The sequence below is a fragment of the Parus major genome, chromosome 4A (genome assembly GCF_001522545.3).
Source record: "Parus major isolate Abel chromosome 4A, Parus_major1.1, whole genome shotgun sequence".
NCBI lineage: Eukaryota > Metazoa > Chordata > Aves > Passeriformes > Paridae > Parus > Parus major.
In genome coordinates, this window is record NC_031772.1 from 15,887,662 (window position 1) to 15,907,356 (window position 19,695).

General features: G+C 42.6%; 2 protein-coding genes across 13 annotated transcripts in view; both read left to right on the forward strand.

The window, feature by feature from the left end:
- Positions 1-60: 60 nt before the first annotated feature.
- On the forward strand, positions 61-12,435 carry LOC107203943 (rho-related GTP-binding protein RhoG-like). Of its 6 annotated transcripts, none has more exons than XM_015626628.3 (5): positions 62-875; positions 2,014-2,094; positions 2,398-2,539; positions 3,139-3,194; positions 8,008-12,435. In XM_015626628.3, exon 5 carries the CDS (start codon positions 8,029-8,031, stop codon positions 8,602-8,604), a length of 576 nt encoding a protein of 191 aa, XP_015482114.1. In that variant the 5' UTR covers positions 62-875; positions 2,014-2,094; positions 2,398-2,539; positions 3,139-3,194; positions 8,008-8,028; the 3' UTR covers positions 8,605-12,435. The 6 variants fall into 6 exon arrangements, with proteins under 6 accessions (XP_015482118.1, XP_015482114.1, XP_015482113.1 ...); XM_015626627.3 differs by having other exon boundaries at positions 2,414-2,539; XM_015626632.3 differs by lacking the exon at positions 3,139-3,194 and having other exon boundaries at positions 61-875; positions 2,414-2,539.
- A 94-nt stretch (positions 12,436-12,529) lies between these two features.
- TAF1 (TATA-box binding protein associated factor 1) overlaps positions 12,530-19,695 on the forward strand; it is a 29,401-nt gene continuing 22,235 nt past the window's right edge. For 2 of the 7 annotated variants that reach the window (XM_033514167.1, XM_033514165.1), the window contains exons 1-9: positions 12,530-12,685; positions 12,977-13,094; positions 13,657-13,773; positions 14,575-14,694; positions 15,112-15,353; positions 17,265-17,483; positions 17,911-18,129; positions 18,312-18,513; positions 19,397-19,510. In XM_033514167.1, coding sequence (XP_033370058.1) covers positions 12,560-12,685; positions 12,977-13,094; positions 13,657-13,773; positions 14,575-14,694; positions 15,112-15,353; positions 17,265-17,483; positions 17,911-18,129; positions 18,312-18,513; positions 19,397-19,510 — 1,477 coding nt within the window. In that variant the 5' untranslated portion in view covers positions 12,530-12,559. Of the gene's footprint in view, positions 12,686-12,976; positions 13,095-13,656; positions 13,774-14,574; positions 14,807-15,111; positions 15,354-17,264; positions 17,484-17,910; positions 18,130-18,311; positions 18,514-19,396; positions 19,511-19,695 lie in introns of those variants that run through there. The other 5 variants (XM_015626199.3, XM_015626200.3, XM_015626201.2 and 2 more) reach the window with 3 other exon arrangements.

Genomic DNA, 19,695 nt, shown 5'->3' on the forward strand with positions numbered 1-19,695 from the left:
CGCGGCCCGCGGCCTCTGCCGGCCCGGGCGCCGCGGGACCCGGCCCGGGGCAGGCTGTGGCGGCACCTGTCCCGCCGGGACGCGGGCGGTTCCGGGGCAGAGCAGGGCAGCCCGGGAGTACCGGGGGCTCCTCAGCCGCGTGGCGTGCTGGCCCCTTGGTGTCCGCAGGGTTTCGGGAAGTGGGATGCGCGCCCCGGCTTCTGCACCGGGCGGTGCGTGCGGAGGTCGGTGTGCTGCTCGGGGGCCCGGCGATGCTGGGGAAGGGTTTGGAACGAGCCTTTCTCTGCCCAGGGACGGGGCAGGTCGCGCTTTCTCCCCTTCCGCAGCGAGCTAAGGTTGGGCCGGGCTGTTGTAAGGCGAACCCCGATCAGGAGCGCCGCGACAAATTTGAGGCGACCTCTGCTCCCAGCGAGTGTCATAAAAAGTTGGCGTAGGATGAGGTAGCCTGTGGAGAGGTCTCTTGCTACGCTGCTGAGAGTGAGGGACACGTGAGGATCGGAGGGTTGGATTTATTCTCCAGAAACTGGCAAAGTGCTGTCTCAGGGGGAGAAGTGCAAGGTGAGGGGTGCCGGTCGTGTCTCGTTTAGCAGCTGCCACGGAGCTCCCCCTCATCAGCTCAGTGGTTCTCTTCTGCAGTGCCGTGAAATTTCAGTTTTATAACAACCTGCACTGAGTTCCTGCTTAACCTCAAACCCAAAGCAGTGCTGCTTTTTATTTGTTCTGAACTTCTCTCTTTCTGCTTTTTTACTCTCTGTGTTGTTCTCTGGTCTTGTTTGGTTGTTTTTTGTTGTTTTTTGTTTTTTTTTTCAGGAACCAGTGAGTAATCAGTATCTGTTTATGCTTTATAAACACTTGTGATTCCCACCATAATTACTGTGAGTTATAAAAAAGCTTTGAATGCTTTAATGTAAATGTTCTTTAGGCATACCTTACACTTGCAATGTGCATCCTGGGCAGGGGTGCAGTACTTCTTGTGGCAGCATCATTAGCTCTTTGCCCCAAGCTCATTTTTTGATTTTTAAAAAGCTCACGTTCTCTTCCGTGTAAGATGTAAAATACATCACTTGAAGGCATACTTTGGAGCCAGTTTGCCACTGTTCACCAGCACAGCGGTTTTTCTGCATGGAACTTAAGATTATGAGATGTATTTTAGGTTAACATTTCCATTTTAAAAAGCTTTTAAATATTATTCATAGAAGGAACTTTGCAGTGATCTTGGAAAAACAATAAAATACGCGGTTTGCAATTAGTAGGAGGAAACTGAACATGTGGTTTGATTTGCTTATGTGGTGAGGCTGTGATTCTTTCAGGGTCCAAAGAATTTTCACACAATCTGGTGTCAGTGTAAAGACTTGTACCTTTGCAGGGAGTATCTTTTTTACTTTACATGCCTGTATGTGTAAATCTGATGAACTTCTGAGAGACTCCTTGACTTTGGTAACTTTTGCTCACATTTTAGAATTGCAATACTTGATGCAAATAAGACTTGGCAATTGTTCCCGTATTGTAGTGCACAACACATGATAAAATACACACTGAGTGCATGCATTAGCTCCTGTCTTAGTCATACCAAAACTCTTTGAAAAAACTGGTATTGATTGAGCAAGTGCATTTTTGTTTGGTTTTGTTTGTTTGTTTGTTTTGGTTTCTGTGTTTTGGGGTTTTCTGTTTTCATTTTGGGGTTTTTATTTGATTTTGTTTCGGTTTTGTTTTTGGTTGGGTTTTGTTTGGATCTTTCTTTGTTTATTCTTGTTTGTGTTTTTATTTTTTATTAAATCTCCCCCCCAACAGTGAAATTTAGGGGTTGAGGAGGAAGAATCAGAGACATGCAATGCCATGAAAATGTGGAGGGGTTTTATTTTCTCACAGCAGCTTAGATTTTCCTGGTGTGATGTTGCCTTTTGTGTGCAACAATGGCTTTTTTACAGCTGAGAATGCCAACAAATGCCAGGTAACAAAAGATGATAGGAAGACATATTAACAGTTTTTTATTTTTCCTTTTGCCTCAAATAGGAATCAAGAATGCTTAAACTGGATTTACCATTCATCCTGTAACGTGTTTAAAACACCTCTGCACAAAACCTTATGTCTGAGGTACTGTTTGTTTGTTTGTTTTAGCCAACAGTAGCAACTAAGGCCTTGTCAGAATCTATGGGAGGTGGGAAGGACATGGTTATTAACATTTTATGAAGTGACTGTGACCCCCCAGGACCTGTGCAAGTTGCTTGTATTGCTCAGGAAGTGAGTTAGTGGGTGGGCACAGCACCTTGCAGCCCTGTTCTTACACCATCAGAGGGTCACTTGTGTTCAAATAAACTGTGAAGGGTGCCTGTCTTGATTCATCCGTGCCTCTGCACGGTGGTTACAGGAGGAAAATCCAAGTTTAATGCTCTGCAGCTTTTGATTATGGCAGGATGTGTGTCGTGTTCATCACTGGGGATCTGGATATCTGCTGAAGCCTTGGGCTTTAGTTCCTGTGGGCTGTGCAGCTGCACCTTGTCACAGTGTTATTCCATCAGCTGTGCATCTCTCTCATGAGGTAATGCCCTTTGGAAACATTAATTATCCATCCAATATCTTGGATTCATAGAATTTAAAGTGTTTGATGTTTGGTCACTAATATCATTGCTGTGCTATAAAATTTGGAGTATGAGTGCCTGTAGTAAGAGGTTTGTGTAGCTGAGTTGCCCAAATACCTCATGCAGAGGACTTCATTTTCACTGTAGTTTCCTAAGAAATATTGCTTATGTCTGTTTCAAAAAAAAATAAATCTTTAAATCAATGAACCAATTTCAGCCTGATTTGACAGAGGTAGAGGTTTTTAAAATATTTGAAAGGTTTTGAGGGGTTTCTTTTATTTCCTAGAAACAACTTCTCGTGTCAAAAGGCATGAAGGGCTTTCTAGCATTGGCACTGAAGGAACAACCAGCAAGAATTGCACTCCTGTTATGTGCTTGGGAACTGAAATTATAGGCCAAGAGCTCGGGAGAGAGCAAGCTTCCTCAGTTCTGTTGTTCTTTTGGAGCCTGGGTGGTGGACTGCACAGTCCCTGCTGTGCTGCTCAAGTGTGCCTTCCCATGTGGATTTTTCCCCCTCTTTTCAGCCACTCAGACTGTTGCAGTTTTGTTTCTCTTGCAGGTAAATGGCAGGACAGAAAGTGGTGTGAAAACTTTGAGAGGCACTGAGGAGTCCAAGTAGGTCATTCATTGCTGAAGGATATGAGGGATGAGGTCTCCTATTTAACTTTTTCTGCTCTTTCTTGGCATGCATTCTGAAAGCCTGGCACTTCTCCATCCCCTTGGCACTTGCCTAAAACAATGGCGAGTAAGCTGAGCTGTTGTGGGATAGTAACAGAGTCTTGATTAAATTGCTGAGAGCTCCTTTCTCTTTCCTGCTAGGCCTGGTGGGTAAGCTGTACATGTGAATTAACTCCTTTGCATGGGTGAGGATAGTGTGATATATTTAGAATGGTCCTATCCACCCAGTTCTTTGTTGAAAGTTCCTGCTTGACTTCATGTTTCAAGGCAGACAGGGTGAATTGCCTCTGATTTTTGTTACTGAAAGATGAGCAATTAAATTGTTCAGATTTCTTAACTTCTGCCTGCCCCTGGTAAAGCAGGATCTGGTTTCCAGAACAGCGAGGGCTTGATGAAATGTGATGGCTGAGCAGAATGACACAGGTCAGTACAGCTGGTTTCAGCTCAACTCCTAGAGAGTTTTCTGCTCAGTTTTGGCCAAAATGGGGCCCTATCTAAACTGTAAAGAGAAGGGAGGAAGAGCTGACAAACTCAGCGAGAGTGAGTTTATCAAAGAGCAATATCCATGCTAAAATCCACCTAACAAAGAGGCATCTGATGTTAAAAGAGCAAAGGCAGAGGTATGTAGGCATGTCCTGCTAAGAAGTAGTTCTGCAAAGAGGGTTTAGAAGTGTAGGAAGTATAAAAAGCATAAATCTAGAAAACTACAAAAGAATCCAGGTTCCTGTTTTGTCTCAGTTCTCTGTCACTGTATTCTCCTTTCTCTCAGCAGACAGGGAACTTCCCTTCAGGAGTATTGAAGGGAAGATCTAGAAGTTGTTTCTTTACCACAAAAAAATTTTGATGCAATGTGAAGTTACTCTGTGTGTGCGTTCCAAGAAGTGAATTTCCCCAGCAAATGTTCATCTGGAGAGCAAACTGTCCATGTTAATGATACCAGAAAATGCTTAATTAGGTCAGAACAGGAGCAGCTCTTCAGATGATGTCTTGACATGTTGATTGAAATCTTGCACATTCCAGAGGAAGTGCCAGGTGTGCAGGCAGTGAAGTCGGACTCAGCAGCATCTTCTGAAAAGAAAACTGACCCAAGCAGGGAATGCCAGTTTTCAAATTCAAAGTCATTGATGGACAAGATAGAAAGAACTGTTTTTGCACAACACTTCTGTGTGGGGTGATTTGGTGTTGTTTTTTTGTTTTTCTGTTCTTTCTTTCTTTCCTTCTTTCTCTTCTTTTTTTTTTCATTTAAAAAAAATATTTAATTTGAAAATTATTTCAATTCTACTATAACTGCTTGAACCTTACCTGTAATAAAAGCCCTTTCTATGCAAGGACTAAGGAACCCAGATTACCTCTCACTTCTTTGGATTTTCCATTCACTTGTTTTTCTTGCTGCATAACCTTTCAACTTGGCTTTGAAGCTTGTGCCCAGCTTTCTGCTTCCAAATTGTTGTTTTTTTTAATGTGTTGACGTGCTAATCTGTATTTTTCTCTCTTTCAGTTCTTGTTAGTTGTTGTATGTGGAGTTTTTCTTTCTAAAGTTTCCCCAAAAATTCTTTTGAAGGTCACAAAAAAAAAAAATCCCAAACAAACCCTAAACTAATTTTCCTACTCTTGGTAATATTTGTTGATAATTTTGTTTTTGGAGTATGGGTTGTTTTTTTTTCCAATGTATATTTCTATTTAGGTAGCATGCAGTGCCAATTTCAAGGCTGCTTAAGAAATTGGAATTTTCCATGCAAATTTGAACCCCAACTTTTTACTATCTTATGAGAGTTTTATTGTAGGCAAATTATTTACTAAACAACAATTAGAGATCTTCATGCATTATGAGTATTAAGTACATTATTAAGTATCTGGATTTAGTAGAAAAGACCTGATGGAGGTAATATTATTTTGCTTGGTTGTGACTCTTTGTCTTCCATATATAAATCTTTAACCAGACTACCCTTGCTCACAACATAGTTTTCTGGAATCAAGTAGCTTCTTTCTACTTTTTATTTTATGATTAATTTATCTAAATTTTGTGTTTCAATACAAAGAATGTTTATCCTGGTGTGTGTTTGTTTTTCTGTATTGCATATGCCACACACGATTCCTTTCAGATTAGGCAACCTCCTTTAAAGGGGCCCTTCAGAGAATCTCACTTAAAGCCTACAAGCTCTTTAGCTGTGTTTGTGTAGTTAATACTTTGCCCAATGCTTTGGCAGGTTTGCATGGAATTATTTCCCATTGCAATTGTTGCTCTTCTAGAATCCGAGTTTTAGTGAGGTAATTCAAGGTATTAGTATCATGAAAAGAGCTTTCATGTTTCAGGCTTTTTTTGTTACTTTATTAGCGATTTCCAAATTGAAAGCTCTAATGACCTCTTAAATAAAACACCAACAAAGTAATCTTTGGGTAACACAGTTTCATTAGACAATTTGAAGCAGATTGTGTTAGCTGCTGATGGTCTGGAATACAGGTGGCTTGGGAATTTTTCCCTTTGGGAAGCTGGTGTGATGATCCTCAGCCATGTCATGTGCAGGCTGGGGTGCACTTTGGGGATACCCTGTCACTCTGTGCAGAGCTCTGGACAGAAGTGCAAAGAGATTTAAGTCCTTGGGGGAGCTTGTTTGGGTTTTAAAGAGAGATCTGTTTACAAGTGTTTGCAATTTGTTTATTTTAGAAGCTAGGGCTTGGGCATATAAAAGGCTTTGTGTATCATCTTGTTCTTCATGAGACTTTTGTTGCTGATTTAGCTCTGTCATCTCTGTGATGTCACTTATTACTGACTGGTCAAAATGAATTGTCTGTTGCACAGATGGTTCATTTGGGACAAAAACCTTTGCTCTGGAAGCAGTGGTGGTCACCACTAAGGTTTCTGGCACAGCAGGTTCTGGTACTTCAGGGTTTGATGTAAGTGTAGGAATGGGCTTTAAAACCTGCTGTGTATGCTCCAGGCCAGGCTTTGGCAGCACAAACAGCATAAGGTGATTCCTTCCCACCCTGTGTGGCCACTGGGGGTTTCTGTAGTATCTGTGTACACACATTGATACTTCCTTAAGCACTGTGTGTTGTGGTGAGAAGTCCGTGTCACTCCAGCTGCCTGATGCAGCTTTGTGACAAAGCTTCAGGTAGCCTGTTTTCACTTAGTTCAGAAGAACCATGTGCTCCCAGTGAGAATGGGGATGCAGATAAAGACTTCATCTAAAAGGACAAAGCTGAGGCTTAAATGGAAATGAATTATTGATTTGCTTGGATGGTCTTGAAGTTCTATATTCCCTTTGCTACTTTGATGGTGTTAGAGCTGAGATCTTTCTGGAATATACAATCAAAATAGTTAAGGTTGGAAGGAACCTTTGGAAGCCATCTGGTTCAACCACCTTGCAGTGAGTGGGGACATCTTCAATAAGATCCAGCCTGGCCTTCAATGTTTCCAGGGATGGGGCAGCCACAGTTTCTCTGGGTAACCTGTGCCAGTGTTTCACCACCCTCACTGTAAATAACTTCTACCTTATATCTAATCTAAATCAATCTTTTCCTAGTTTAAAGCCTTTACCCAATGTTCTATCATAACAGGCCCTGCTAAAAAGTTCTTCCCAGTATTCTCTTCTGTTTGAAGCAGGGTATTTTCTGCTGGTTGCAGGTTGAGGATTACTGATATTACCTCAAAGGCATTTGGGTGAGAAGGCAGATGCAAGTTCCTTCTTGTCCAGGCTAGCAGTGGAAGCTCCAGCACACAAGAAATGTACAACAAATGACTGCTTGTAGTTAGTTCCCTGCTATTTTAAAACTTCTTACTGTTCATGTGATGAAAGTTTAAAATTAATTGTGTTTTAGACTGTATCAGTTTGATTGTCAAACCTAGTCTTCACATCTCAGGAAAGGGATTATGGGAAACCTCTAAGTCTCAAGAATCTCCTGAGTAACAATTCCCCAGGAAAGCTGTTTGACTGCTGATCTTTTAGGGTGTGTATTTTTCTCATGCTCATTATTTAGAGGACACAAAGTAACTCAAGCCTATTAAGTCCTGCTTGTTCTGTCAGTGATTAGTGAGAGTAATCTGTTCTTGGCTTCTTTAGAAAAATTCTTTATGGATTTTAATCTGGGTTACTATGGCTAGTTAGATTTCAAATAACAGCTTTTCTTGAATGTGCTGCTTTCTGAACATTTTATTTGGTGTCCTGTAAATAATGTAGTTTATTCAGGACTGATTGATCTGAGTATAGTGAACTATTATAAGCAGTAGCAGTCCAGCCCAGAAATTAATATCTTGTTTTTTTATATAACTTTTGGACCTTTCTTTGTGGTAAACTGTTTAGGTAGCAGACTGGGTAGGCAAGTGTGAGTGTTGGAGAGTGTGTGTGTGTTTGTGTGTGTGTGTGTGTGTGTGTGTGTACAGAGGTGGATATGTGAACGTACAAACGACTGAGTATCTTGTTACTGGGTCACAATCCCTTTCCACTTGCAGGTGCCTCTAAGGACTTGTCCTTTTGCCTGTGGGAAACAGTCTGGCAGTAAGGCAAGATTGTGGGAATTTGGCTAATTTGTACTTACATGGTTGGAATGCAGCCAATTGTCACTTAGCTCTCCACTCATTGCATCTCCATTTCACTATTGTCTTTCTAGCCTCGAGCTCTTCAGAGTGGCTTGAGACACTGAATGTGATAAGAAATCCTCAGCTATATTAAAAACACTTGCTAAAGCTTATCTTTACAGTCACCACCACTGAGCATGCTTGGCCTAACTCCTCTCTTCTTGCTTTGTGCAGGAATTTGTTTCTGGGTGAAGAATGCAGACTATAAAGTGCGTGGTTGTCGGAGATGGTGCGGTGGGAAAAACTTGTCTCCTCATCAGCTACACCACCAATGCCTTCCCAGAAGAGTACATCCCTACTGTGTTTGACAACTACAGTGCCCAGATGACCGTGGATGGCCGGACAGTCAGCTTGAACCTCTGGGACACTGCGGGCCAGGAGGAGTACGACCGCCTGCGCACGCTCTCCTATCCCCAAACTAACGTCTTCATCATCTGCTTCTCCATTGGCAGCCCCTCTTCCTATGCAAATGTGAGGCACAAATGGCACCCTGAAGTTTCTCACCACTGTCCAAATGTCCCCATCCTTTTAGTGGGCACGAAGAGAGACTTGAGAAGTGACCTGGAAACGGTTAAAAAGTTGAAAGAGCAGAGCTTGGCTCCCACTACCCCGCAGCAGGGGACTTCACTGGCTAAACAAATTGGAGCAGTCAAATATTTGGAGTGCTCGGCATTGAATCAGGAGGGTGTTCGGGAGGTGTTTGCTGAAGCTGTCCGTGCAGTTCTGTATCCTGTGACAAAGAAGAACACAAGAAAATGTGTCTTATTGTAGTTGCCTTGGTTGATGCATGTTGGAAGTTGACTAGAATCTTGGAGGGCTTTTTAATGAGTTAAATTGAAGATTTGCATCTTGCACTAACAGCTCTAAGCAGAAATGGTTTATACAATGAATATTCTTGCAGTCTTACTGCTTCAGGGAAACTGAAACAGAATAGGTTTTTTTTCCAATTAAGAGGTCAAATACCTACTTTATTTCTGAAGTTCCAGTCTCCAGCTTCTCCAGGGATCACTTGATTATTTTAGTGGAGGAAAATAAAAGAGGAGACCTCTTTGAAGCTACTTCTTTACTAGATAGCCATCAGTTACTAGATTTGCTGAAAAGCATAAATTCTGATATAATTTTGCTTTAAGTGTAGCTGCTGCTTTTCCCATCCTTTATTTACTGATTGAATTTGTTTTACAAGCAGAAGTCTGGCTGTCCAGTTTTGTCAATTTAAAGCTTGAAAACAATTTGTTTACTTGCAAAAATGCCTGAACTATTACTGAGATTCACCTTTCAGTGAACTGTGATTGACTGTATGAAGAGTTAGCATTAGGCATGGTTAATGCAATGAGCAAGACCAAGATAATACCTGCAATGATTTATTAATAGAAGCAGGATCTGATTTCTCCTTATGTAAGGAACTTAAAATAATGACTCACTCAAATGAGTGATTTTCATAGTTTTGAGGTGGAGAAGTGGAAGAGTAGTTTAGATTCAAGTCTTCCATAATCTTCTAAACTGAGATTTTATTTCACTGTCCAAAGAGACTTAGCACCCTGAGAATAAAGTCTTAACAGTTACCTTCTCAGGCTGACTGAGGTATTTGGGATGACACTTCTCAAAATGAGATTTTCAGTGTAATCCCTTTGATGAATCCCAGAGACTTGACAGCAGCCTGTTTGCTCTTGAGGAATTAATTGCTTCAGTTCCTGACATTCTTGGGGCCAACATCTGAGATTTTTATGGCAAATTCCTTCTTTGTTTTCCTGTGAGAAGACTGACAGAAAATTTGGAGGTTCTGTTTACAGGAACCCGTGCTTCTTCCTGTTTTCAGTTCAGTCTGTAATGGTTAGCCAGTCACTGGATAGGATTACCTGGGCGGTTTTTTCCTCTCTTGGATGCTCAGCTATTATAAACTCTTTTTAACTGAAATTCTATTTACATACTTTTTAACCTTCTTTAGCAGCTCTAGTAAGTGGCAGCTGGCTTTTATTTTCAGGATGTGCACTGTTCTTTATGTGTGGTTCCGGGACCAGCTGAGGAGTGAGAGCATGAGCCCTTCCTTAGACTCAACCTTCCAGCTCCGTGGTATGAAAGCAGCATGCTTCAAAGATACTTTGTGTGAAACCACTGGTGCTGGACTGGGCTTTGTTGTCTGAAGTTGACAGTGCTGTCTTTGTCTGGCTGCAGCCTCAATTGGTCATTCAGAACTTGCTTTTTCTTGTGATTCCCACACATGCAAAACTGCACTGGTGTATACCCTGGTCAGAGAAAAAAGTGCCTCATTTTAGCAAGATAACAGAAAATATATCAACAAGGTTTTTAGGGATCTTGTGTTAATTTGACCTTGTTTTATGTGATGCTGGCAAAAATACCAGGTGGATAGAAACATTTGCATTTGTGCCCTAATTCCACTTTTTGGATAGAAATGTTGGTATTTGTGCCCTAATTCCACTATTTGAAGAGGATGTGCCTTTCTTCAGCTGGTGTAACTGATGCTGACACTAACTGCAGTTTTTTTAATCTGAAATGTGCTCATTTTGGAGCTGCTTTAGCCAATTGCAACCCAGAGATTATAAATTGCAATTAATCCAAATACTGGTACCTGTGGTTAATGAACCAACACAGAGTTCCAAACGCTGAGCAGAGGCAGTACAAAAACACCCGTTCTGCAGGGTATTTGCAGAAGCCTACAGACTCTGCCCCTTTTTCTTCACCAAGTGCCATTGCCTGGAGTGTCTTTGTGTCTCTTGCACTTGCAGAGGAAGTGCTGTTCCAGATGTGGTTCCTGCCCTGAAGGCTGTGAGGGTGTAGAGAATTCACTGAGATAACCTCTACTTACCACGTTCTGCCTTTGCTTTAGCTGTAGGCCTTTAGTGTGGGCTGGACTTGCAGGCAGCAATTAACTCCGTGCCTTGTAATTCAAGATTATTTTCTGTAGGTAAATTTCAGTAACTGAGTAAATAGACTTTATCATGTTTAAAATGTATTTATTTAAGCCAGTGCACATGGTTTGTTTTAATGCTGGTCAGACCTAAATCAACTGACCCCGGTGCAAGCCCATAACCTTTGCTTTATTCAGAAATGTACTTTTAAAAGTCTGTGATATGTTTGAACTAGTCTTAAGAGGTGCCTGAAATTAAAAGTCTACTTTTTTTTTTTATTTCTACATGTATTTGCAGTTTTGTACTGAAGCTACTACTGTTTTTAAAAGTTTTTACTTTTTTTACATACTGAAATCTTTTAATCCTGCATCTTTTTGTGGTTATTCCTAACTGAATTACAACCATTTTGTGGAGAAGAAATCTTGTGAGCAAGTATTATTGCACAACTCCTCCGTTTCTGTAGGCTCAAGCAGCCATCCTGGAGTGAACTGGAAGAGAGTATAGCGAGATAAAATTCAACTGCTTAATCAATTTATTTGATTTAGTTACACTGTTGATTACATTATGCCAGAACACCTTATCCCCGCTTAGATTAGTTAGTAAATGGATTGCACAACAGTGCTGAGGAGAATAGCATGATAGTGATGAAAATGAGCAGGGGGAACTTTGAACCATCAAAGACTTTTTACTCACTTTGGAGAACCTGGTTATTTAAATGCTTTGTATTTCTGTCACTCTCTGGCAGGAGTAAAAGTCCTGGCTAGTAGCTGCTTTCCTCCAGCCTCTGCTTTTTATGAGGGCAAGCTTCAGGACAAATCCAGTGAGCTTTTCCATTCACTGGGCATTCTCCTTTCGTGATCCTCCTTCCTTTTTCCCCCCCTGGAATTCTTGGTGCCTTTTATTGTAAGTAGTCCAGTGCTTCAGTTTACAATCAGTTCTGTTTCTCCCATGCTTTATTTTTCTTCTGTGGGCAGTTGACAAATACAGACTTCACATAATCCCATGGCTGGATTTTGTCTTGTTTTGGGAGGTCAGAATAATCAGTGTGGGTTTCCAGGTCCTTCAGTTTGTTACTGAATAGAGATGCAATGTGTATGTCTTAATTCACAGAAGAGACTCACTGTGAAGACACAGATTTTAACCTTTGCTTTGTGAATGATTTCTGAACTACTTGTTTATGTTTTTTTTTAAGACAGCTGAAGCTGAACAGTTCAGGAATTGTGTCCAAAGGATATCCATGAGGTGTTCTTAGATGTGGAAGTGATTTCTTCCGTTTACAGCTGTAGCTGTGTCTATGAAATTTAAACTAGAAGAACCTTCCTGTGCTTTGTCTCCGGGTGCTAAACCTCACTCTGTAGAAACCTTGGTGCTGCTTGGGCTGACCCCAAGAAGTGGATGGATCTCAGGGGGGTCCCAACCCCCAGGGTGGGCAGAAAGGACCACTCATCAGCAGTGGGAGCCCAAGACTCTGAAGTGTGGTACTGATACATACACTGGCAACTTGATTTTATGCTATAAAATAATTTGTATTACATCTAACAGTTTTAAAGTATTTTTTTCCTTTTTTTTTTTTTATAAATTATGCATAATTACATTGTAATAAACCTTTCCTCATCTCTCTGGCTGTCGCATTAACTCGCCCTGCCGTTTGTACCGCACCTGTGCTGAAGGCAGCTCTTTCCTGTGGAAAGCCAGACCCGGTTGCTCGAGGCAATAAAGGAATTTTTGGGAAGGGCGGAGCGTCTGCGCTTCCTTTGCTGCGCCGCGGGGCGGGGCCGCGCGGGGGCGCTGTGGGCGGGCGCCGCTCCCGGGGCCGCTCCCGCCGCCGCTTCCGGCCCGCTCTCGGTGTCCGTGCAGCGATGTCGGACTCGGAGAGCGAGGAGGAGGCGGATGGCGGCCGCGCCGAGCCCTTCTCCCTGGCAGGCTTCCTCTTCGGCAACATCAATGAGGCGGGGCAGCTGGAAGGGGACAGCGTCCTCGACAAGGTAGGGCCGTGTCGCTCCGGGAAGGCACCGCGGCCGGAGGGACGGGCGTGAAGCGGAGCGCTTGGGGTCACTTGGGCTGTACCGGGGTGAAGCCAGGGTGACCCGGGATGTGCCGGGTTGTAGCGGCGTATCCTGAGCTCTGCTGGGGTGAACCGGGATGTACCGAGGTGCTCGGGATGTTCTGAGGTGTCCCGGGGGATGCTCGGGCGGGCTCTGGGGCAGGACCCAGCAGGAGCCTGAGGGGCTCGGCCCGGCCCGGCGCTCGGAGCCTCCCAGCTCTGGTCTCCCCAGGAATCCAAGAAGCACCTGGCCGGGCTGGGCGTGCTGGGGCTGGGCAACCTCATCACCGAGATCACCGCCAGCGAGGAGGAGAGCGCCGAGAGCGAGGGAGCGCACCTGGACGAGGAAGGTTTGGCATAGCTGGGATAGTGGTGCTTGGGTAGCACAGGGGCTGCAGGGTCACAGCTCTAGCTGAGGAGAACAAAATGCACCCGGGTCTGCAGGGAATATTGTGGTGTTCCCTGGTAAGGGGCCCCCTGTCAAAGGCCTTCCCTTCTCCACCTTGCCAAACAGAATCCCACAGTAGCTCCTGGTCAGTTTTGCACTTGTTCCCTTTAATTCTTTATAAATATTTTTTCTTGTTTCTCCACCTTCATAAATAAGTTTAGTCTGTGTTTGTATTAAAGAAGCCTACTTTGCACACAGTATAATATCTCTTTCTGAACTTGTTGAACTTGAAGTGAATAAGTGATAGGTGTTCCTTGTGCTAAAGTTGGTTGTTTACCAGTCTTTTAGAGGAAGTTCAGAGCCATGAGAGATTCTGATTAGAATGAGGGGAAAAGTACTCTGGTGGGTGATGTTAATTAGATAGTTTTGTTCTTTAAAATAAAGGAAGGATAGCAAAGGATTCGTAAGTAGTTAGTGAAGTCTGATGTAACATAAATTAGGATTAAGTTTTGTTTTCTTCCTAGGCTGGGTTAAGAGCACAGAGGATGCTGTTGATTATTCAGATATCACTGAAGTGGCAGAAGATGAGAGCCGTCGGTACAAGCAGGCGATGGGCAGCCTGCAGCCAGCTCGAAGGCCAGGTAAAGGGGATCAGCACTGCAGCTCTGCCTGTAGGAGGTATTCTGGGGCATTGTGCCTTTTCACTCCTTGCTTCAAGAACCCAGTGTCAGCTTTTGTGATACTGTCTTCACTGGATGAAACCACTGCTTGCTGTCTTCCTCTTATAAGGAATCAGTTCCTCATTGGAATCACTTCAGTCTTAGTATCTCTCTCCTGTTTTAATCTTGAATTTATTTTTTATTTTTATTTTAAGAGGACTTTCTGCAGAAGGTCCCTTGGTTCTTTTGTTGGTCCCAGGTATCTCTGTCTGGCCTAGAATATGCTTTCAAAAATAAGCAGCTTTTCCATCTCAGTAGCTGCTGGTGTAAGTGCTATATCTTGGCATATTCTTTAGAGGTGTCTTACACTTAACCTTTGTGGTGACTTTCTGTGGTTAGTGGGATGTAAAGGTGATTTGGACTTTTTAACCCACATTTTCTTTATTCTACAAAGTGTGCATGAAAGGACGTGATTGCAGAATACATAAACACATAGGCAAATTGTGAATAAAAGGAGGTCATAGCAGAAAACATACACACACATAGATTTTAAGTGCTTCAGTCTTCTTTCTGTCAGTTTCTCTTTGTCCTTCCTTCCCTCTGTTTTTTAAATTTACATCTTGCAAATGACTTTGTGCAGGAAGCTGAACTGGTAAGAGTTTTCATCTAATTACAGGATGAGAATGGTGTCTATGCCATCAGGTTTGAGACAATAAATGGAAAGGGTACCTGGTTTTGTTTTATTTTCTGCTTAACACGTGGTCTTGTCTCCTGCCTGGTTAGATGAAGATGAGGATGATTACGATGCTGACTGTGAAGACATTGATTCTAAGCTGATGCCGCCACCACCACCACCTCCAGTACCTGGAAAAAAAGAAGATGAAAAGGATGCAGCTGCCACTGGTGAGTGAGGACTTTCTTCTTCTCTCTGGCAATGTGAATGTCTGAAGGAAGCAAGCGCTGCTGTGTAGCAGTTCTGCGGCACCAAAACTCAGTCGGCAGGCGGCGTCTGAAGGTGAGTGTTTGTGATGTTGCAGAATTGCTTGAAATCTAGGGTAAAGTATTGTATTTCCAGTGCCTGTTGAAATACCTGTATTAACAATGAAACTGCTTTTTTATCTCATCCTCTCAGTCGTGGCTGGGGAATTCTCCTGGAACGCTTAGGATAAAATGAAAGGTTAAACCAGAATGGTACTTAGAACACCTGCACAGGCTTAATTTTTGCATAACTTGGTAGAAACAGTAATTGTGGCACTATGGGGTTATGCTAGGGGAGAGGGAGGAGACCTGTTTGTTTATGAGGTGCTTGTTCTATTGTAGTATCTGAAGATGGAGACGGTATCATTTTGCCCTCCATCATTGCTCCTTCCTCTGCTGCCTCCGACAAGGTGGATTTCAGCAGCAGCTCTGATTCTGAGTCAGAGATGGAACCTCAAGAAGCCAGGCAGGCAGAATCCAAGGAAGGCAAACTCACACTTCCTCTTGCAGGAATCATGCAGCGAGATGCTACCAAACAGTTGCCAAGTGTTACAGAGCTCTTCCCAGAATTTCGACCAGGCAAGGTATTGTAAGAGATATGTGGAAGAGACGTGTGTCATGTAAGCCCTCTAAGTATGCATTGTACAATGTTTAAGGGTATGTGCTCAGTAATCACATAGATGTTCTTGCTCACTCAATATTTTCTTTAGTTTCTGTATGTTGCTGTTTTCAGATTGCTTTTTATCTAATAATTTTCCTGCCATTTGCAGGAATCTCTTAAAAAGCATCCTATAAATCAGGGTGTGAATGTTTTGCTGACCATAGCAAAGGCCTGTTGATTTGATACTTTTGCCAGATGATTAAAAACCAGTGCTAATCTATCTGCTTTCTGGTAAATATTTGCTCATCCTTTCCTAAACTTGGTGTGTTTTTCCTGTTAATTCTCTCTTGAAACTGCTCTGGGCATAAATTAGAAATCACCTCAAAGCAAGCTGGTTCAAAGAATGGTTGGGTTTTGCACAAAGTGAATTCATTATAATTTTTTCCTAAATGCTCCCAAACAGAAAATGTGGTTTATGTATTTCAGTAATTAGTTTGGAAGTTTTAAAACTGTCAGGAAGAGAGGAAAGGTAGGAGGGGAAGGACAGTAAAGATGTGCTTATAGTTGCCAAACAGATGGTTGTGTACAAGGATAACTTGATTTTATGTGTGCCTCAGAAAGTTTGTGAAAAGAGCTGAAAAACTGGCATAATTAAATGCCATGTTTTAATGATTTAGCTGAGCACTCTCTATTGGTGATTTAGCTGGGGCTCTAGCACAGAAATTCCCTTTTTGGTGTTTCCTGTGTACCAGTGTGTGTGCTCATTTCTTTGATGCTCAACACGTAATGTCAGAGACTGGCTCAGTGTTGGTGTGCCCTGTGTGTGCAGAAATCAGTGCAAGCAATTAATGCTAAGCACTTTCCATGATTAATTAGTGAGCAATAGAGCTAAGCCTAAATCCCTGTAGGTTTTGCTATGAGGATGGGTTGCATGTTAATACAGCATTGTATTTTTGGATGAAACCTCCTAAAATAGCATGTACAGAAGCAGACTTTTGTGTCCATTTAGCCAGCAGCTTAACTGTCTCTGAGACTTTGCTCTTCGTGACAGTTCACTGAAACTGGATAAAGGCTTCATAAATCATCTGTGGGAGTTTTGGGAAGAGGGTTTACATGGATGTAGCAAAAGTGGACAGAGTGGTCATATAAACATTTCCTTTGGGGATTCATTGTAACAGATTAACAGGGAACATTAATAGGGTGTATCTGCAAATCTTTGGTTCTAATTACTGTTTCCTAAATATGTCTGTTAATTTAGAAGTAATGTTTTACCTCTTTAAAAGAGTTCTTAGAAGAAAATAAATTTAAATGCTTAAAAACCAGCAATCATACCCATAAAAGGAACAGGACAGGAAATGTATCATTACCATTAGTGTAGGTTTTGGAGGTATGCAGTATAGGGGTAAAATATTATAATGGAAATAAAAATAAGTGCATTATTACTGGACCATATTATTTATCTGTTTGCTTAAGAAATCTCTGTATAAATCTCTCTTTTAGCTTGTCTCTTTTGCTGATAATTTTATCAACTCTTCTTCAACCTCCATCTGTCTTTCTGAAGATTGTGGATTGTTCAGAATGAAAATCAGTTATTTCCAGGTGGTGTCTTAACCACATGTCCAATATGTAAATGCAGTCTTTCTTTCCTCTGACTTTCTCTGTGTCTGAAATTGAGAATATATCCTTTTGAAAAGGAGGGATCCATCAAACAGAAAGATCAGAAACTTTTTTCAAATATAACCGAGAGATTGTTAATTGCGTTGGAAAGTGGGGTTGTACCACAGGTCAAGCTTCTGAATTTCAGAGTGCTCTTTTGCATTACTGTTCTTCAGGTGAGGGCAAGCATCCCACAGTGTCCTTTTTAACCTGCTGCTCTTGTTTTTCCCTCTTCCAGGTGCTGCGTTTCCTGCGTCTCTTTGGCCCTGGGAAGAACGTTCCGTCAGTCTGGCGAAGTGCCCGGAGGAAACGCAAGAAGAAGCATCGGGAGTTGGCACAGGAAGTGCAGATACAGGAGGGTGAAGTTGTGGTTGAGAGTGGAGTGGAAGGAAAATCTCCTTGGGAGTATGAGTTTGCTGCTCCTCCCCCTCCTGAGCAGTGCCTTTCAGATGATGAGGTGGGATATCTGAGACTTAGAGAGGGTCACCAGCTAGTGCTGGGGGTAGTAGTGGATTGGACAGCGACTTTTAGAGGAAGGAGCTTTTCCCTCAAAAGAAAAATGGAGAACAGAGTTGGCTTGTATTCCAGCTGGGCAGCAGCTCTTCTCCAAATACTAGTCAGTGACTTCAGGTGATTGCTTCTTACTGAGAAGGCTGCGTCCGTGGTACAGGATCAATAGGAGAGCTTACCCTCTTTGTATCAAGAAGAAATCTCTGTGTTCTTGGAAGTCTAATTGCAGAACATTCTTGAGTCAGCTAGTAAGTATGGAAAAGAATTTCTTAGAAACGCTTTTCTTCTATGAGAATAAGCTGGGAAAGGAACAGACTTCTTACTGACACTTGGATAAACCAACTGTAACCATTCCCTCCTTTGCTGTGCTTCAGATTACCATGATGGCACCTGTGGAGTCAAAATTTTCCCAGTCAACTGGTGACATAGACAAGGTGACAGACACGAAGCCCAAGGTGGCCGAGTGGCGCTACGGCCCCGCCCAGCTCTGGTACGACATGCTGGGCATCCCTGAGGACGGCAGTGGGTTCGATTATGGCTTCAAGCTGAAGGAGAAGAGCGAGCAGGAGGCTAAAGGACACACAGATGAGGGGGTGAGAGGGGAACTGTGGGGTGAAGTGTGCAGATGGATGTGGGGATTGCTGCACAAAGAGAATCTGGTGATGGGCTGGTGGATTGTTGGGTACCGTGGAAAATGAGACTTTGAATTTTCCTCTGTTAGTTTGAAAGGATATCTTTCAAGTCAGATCTTCCAACAATGATTGCTCCCTTCCAGGATGCAGAGTCGACAAAGGAGAAGGATGATCTGCTAGCTGATGAACACTTCCTCATGGTGACACAGCTCCAGTGGGAGGATGATGTCATCTGGAATGGTGAAGATGTCAAGCACAAAGGGACTAAGACGCAGCGTGCGAGCTTGGCGGGCTGGCTGCCATCCAGCATGACCAGAAATGCCACTGCATACAATGCCCAACAAGGTGATCAGGGGTCTGACACCAACTTTACTTGATGTAGTTGAGCTGACTCATTACATGCTCAGCTGCAGCACTTTGTAAAATTGTACATGTACAGTTGCATGTATCAAATGTAGAACATAATTCCCCCTGTCCGGGAATGTTTTTTTGGCAAAATCACAGCTCCACTGAGAATTTTGAGACTTGGTTTCTATCCAAAAAACAGAGTAGGTTACTTCTGTTAAAAAACCCCTAATCCCAGCTGTCTTTCCTCTTTCTATGTGGAATACCAGGTGCTGGATCCATCTACATTAATATCAAGCAAAGCTACCCTTAGGATTTCCTCTTTTTATAGGCTAGTGGAATTTTGTTTACTTTTGTTTTCAATTGGAAGAATTATGTAAAAGTCTTTAGAAGTTTATCCTCAACTAAAAATGATATTGTGTTTTCTAGATAGGAAGTAACAATTCTTATGAACCTCAAACTTCTTTTAGGCATGGACGCATTTTGAATTGAAATTGATCACGTATAATGAATGTTTGTCTTCTGTTTGTTATATCTTATCCTGCTTCTACATGGAAAGACTAATGGGAATGTCAGATCTTTATTGGGTACCAGTGTCAGTCCTTTAGTGTTCAGCTGTGAATACAAGACACTGTGGCACTGGGTGGGTGAATTGGAGGTTCTTTGAAGAGCCTGCAGACTCCAGCAGTCAGCTCTGTGTGAAGTGTGGTTTTTTAAGCTTTCCCAGTTCTAATGACACATGCCACTCTTTGGGATATGAGCAGTAGGTCCATCAAGCTGAAATTCACTCTCCATGCAACCCCCCTGTCCTGGTTTAAGGCACTGCTGTGCCCCCTGACCCTCCCACTCAAGCTGACCTTGCTTTTGTTTTCCTTTTCTCTAGGTTTAAACCGCAGTGGCTCTTTGCTCAATTCACCAATTCCTCTAGCACAGAAGCCAAATGTAGCAGGAGTCCTGGGCATAGCGAAGTGCAAGGAAAAGGCCCCTGAACAGCAAGGTAATGGCCCATGAATAGGTTCATGTGACACACATTTCTATGCTAGAGGGCCTACTTCCTTGCTCTAAAACTTTTTGGAGGCTGTGTTTCAATAGAGCAAAATCTCTGAGTGTTGGTAAAGCTCAAACTTGGGGCTCTACTTCCTCTTTGCTTTCAAGATCAGTTTTCTTTTGCCTTTTAGAGGT

Excerpts from the sequence above, each read along its gene's own strand:
- LOC107203943 (XM_015626632.3), top strand. The coding sequence starts at position 8,029 with ATGCAGACTATAAAGTGCGTGGTTGTCGGAGATGGTGCGGTGGGAAAA.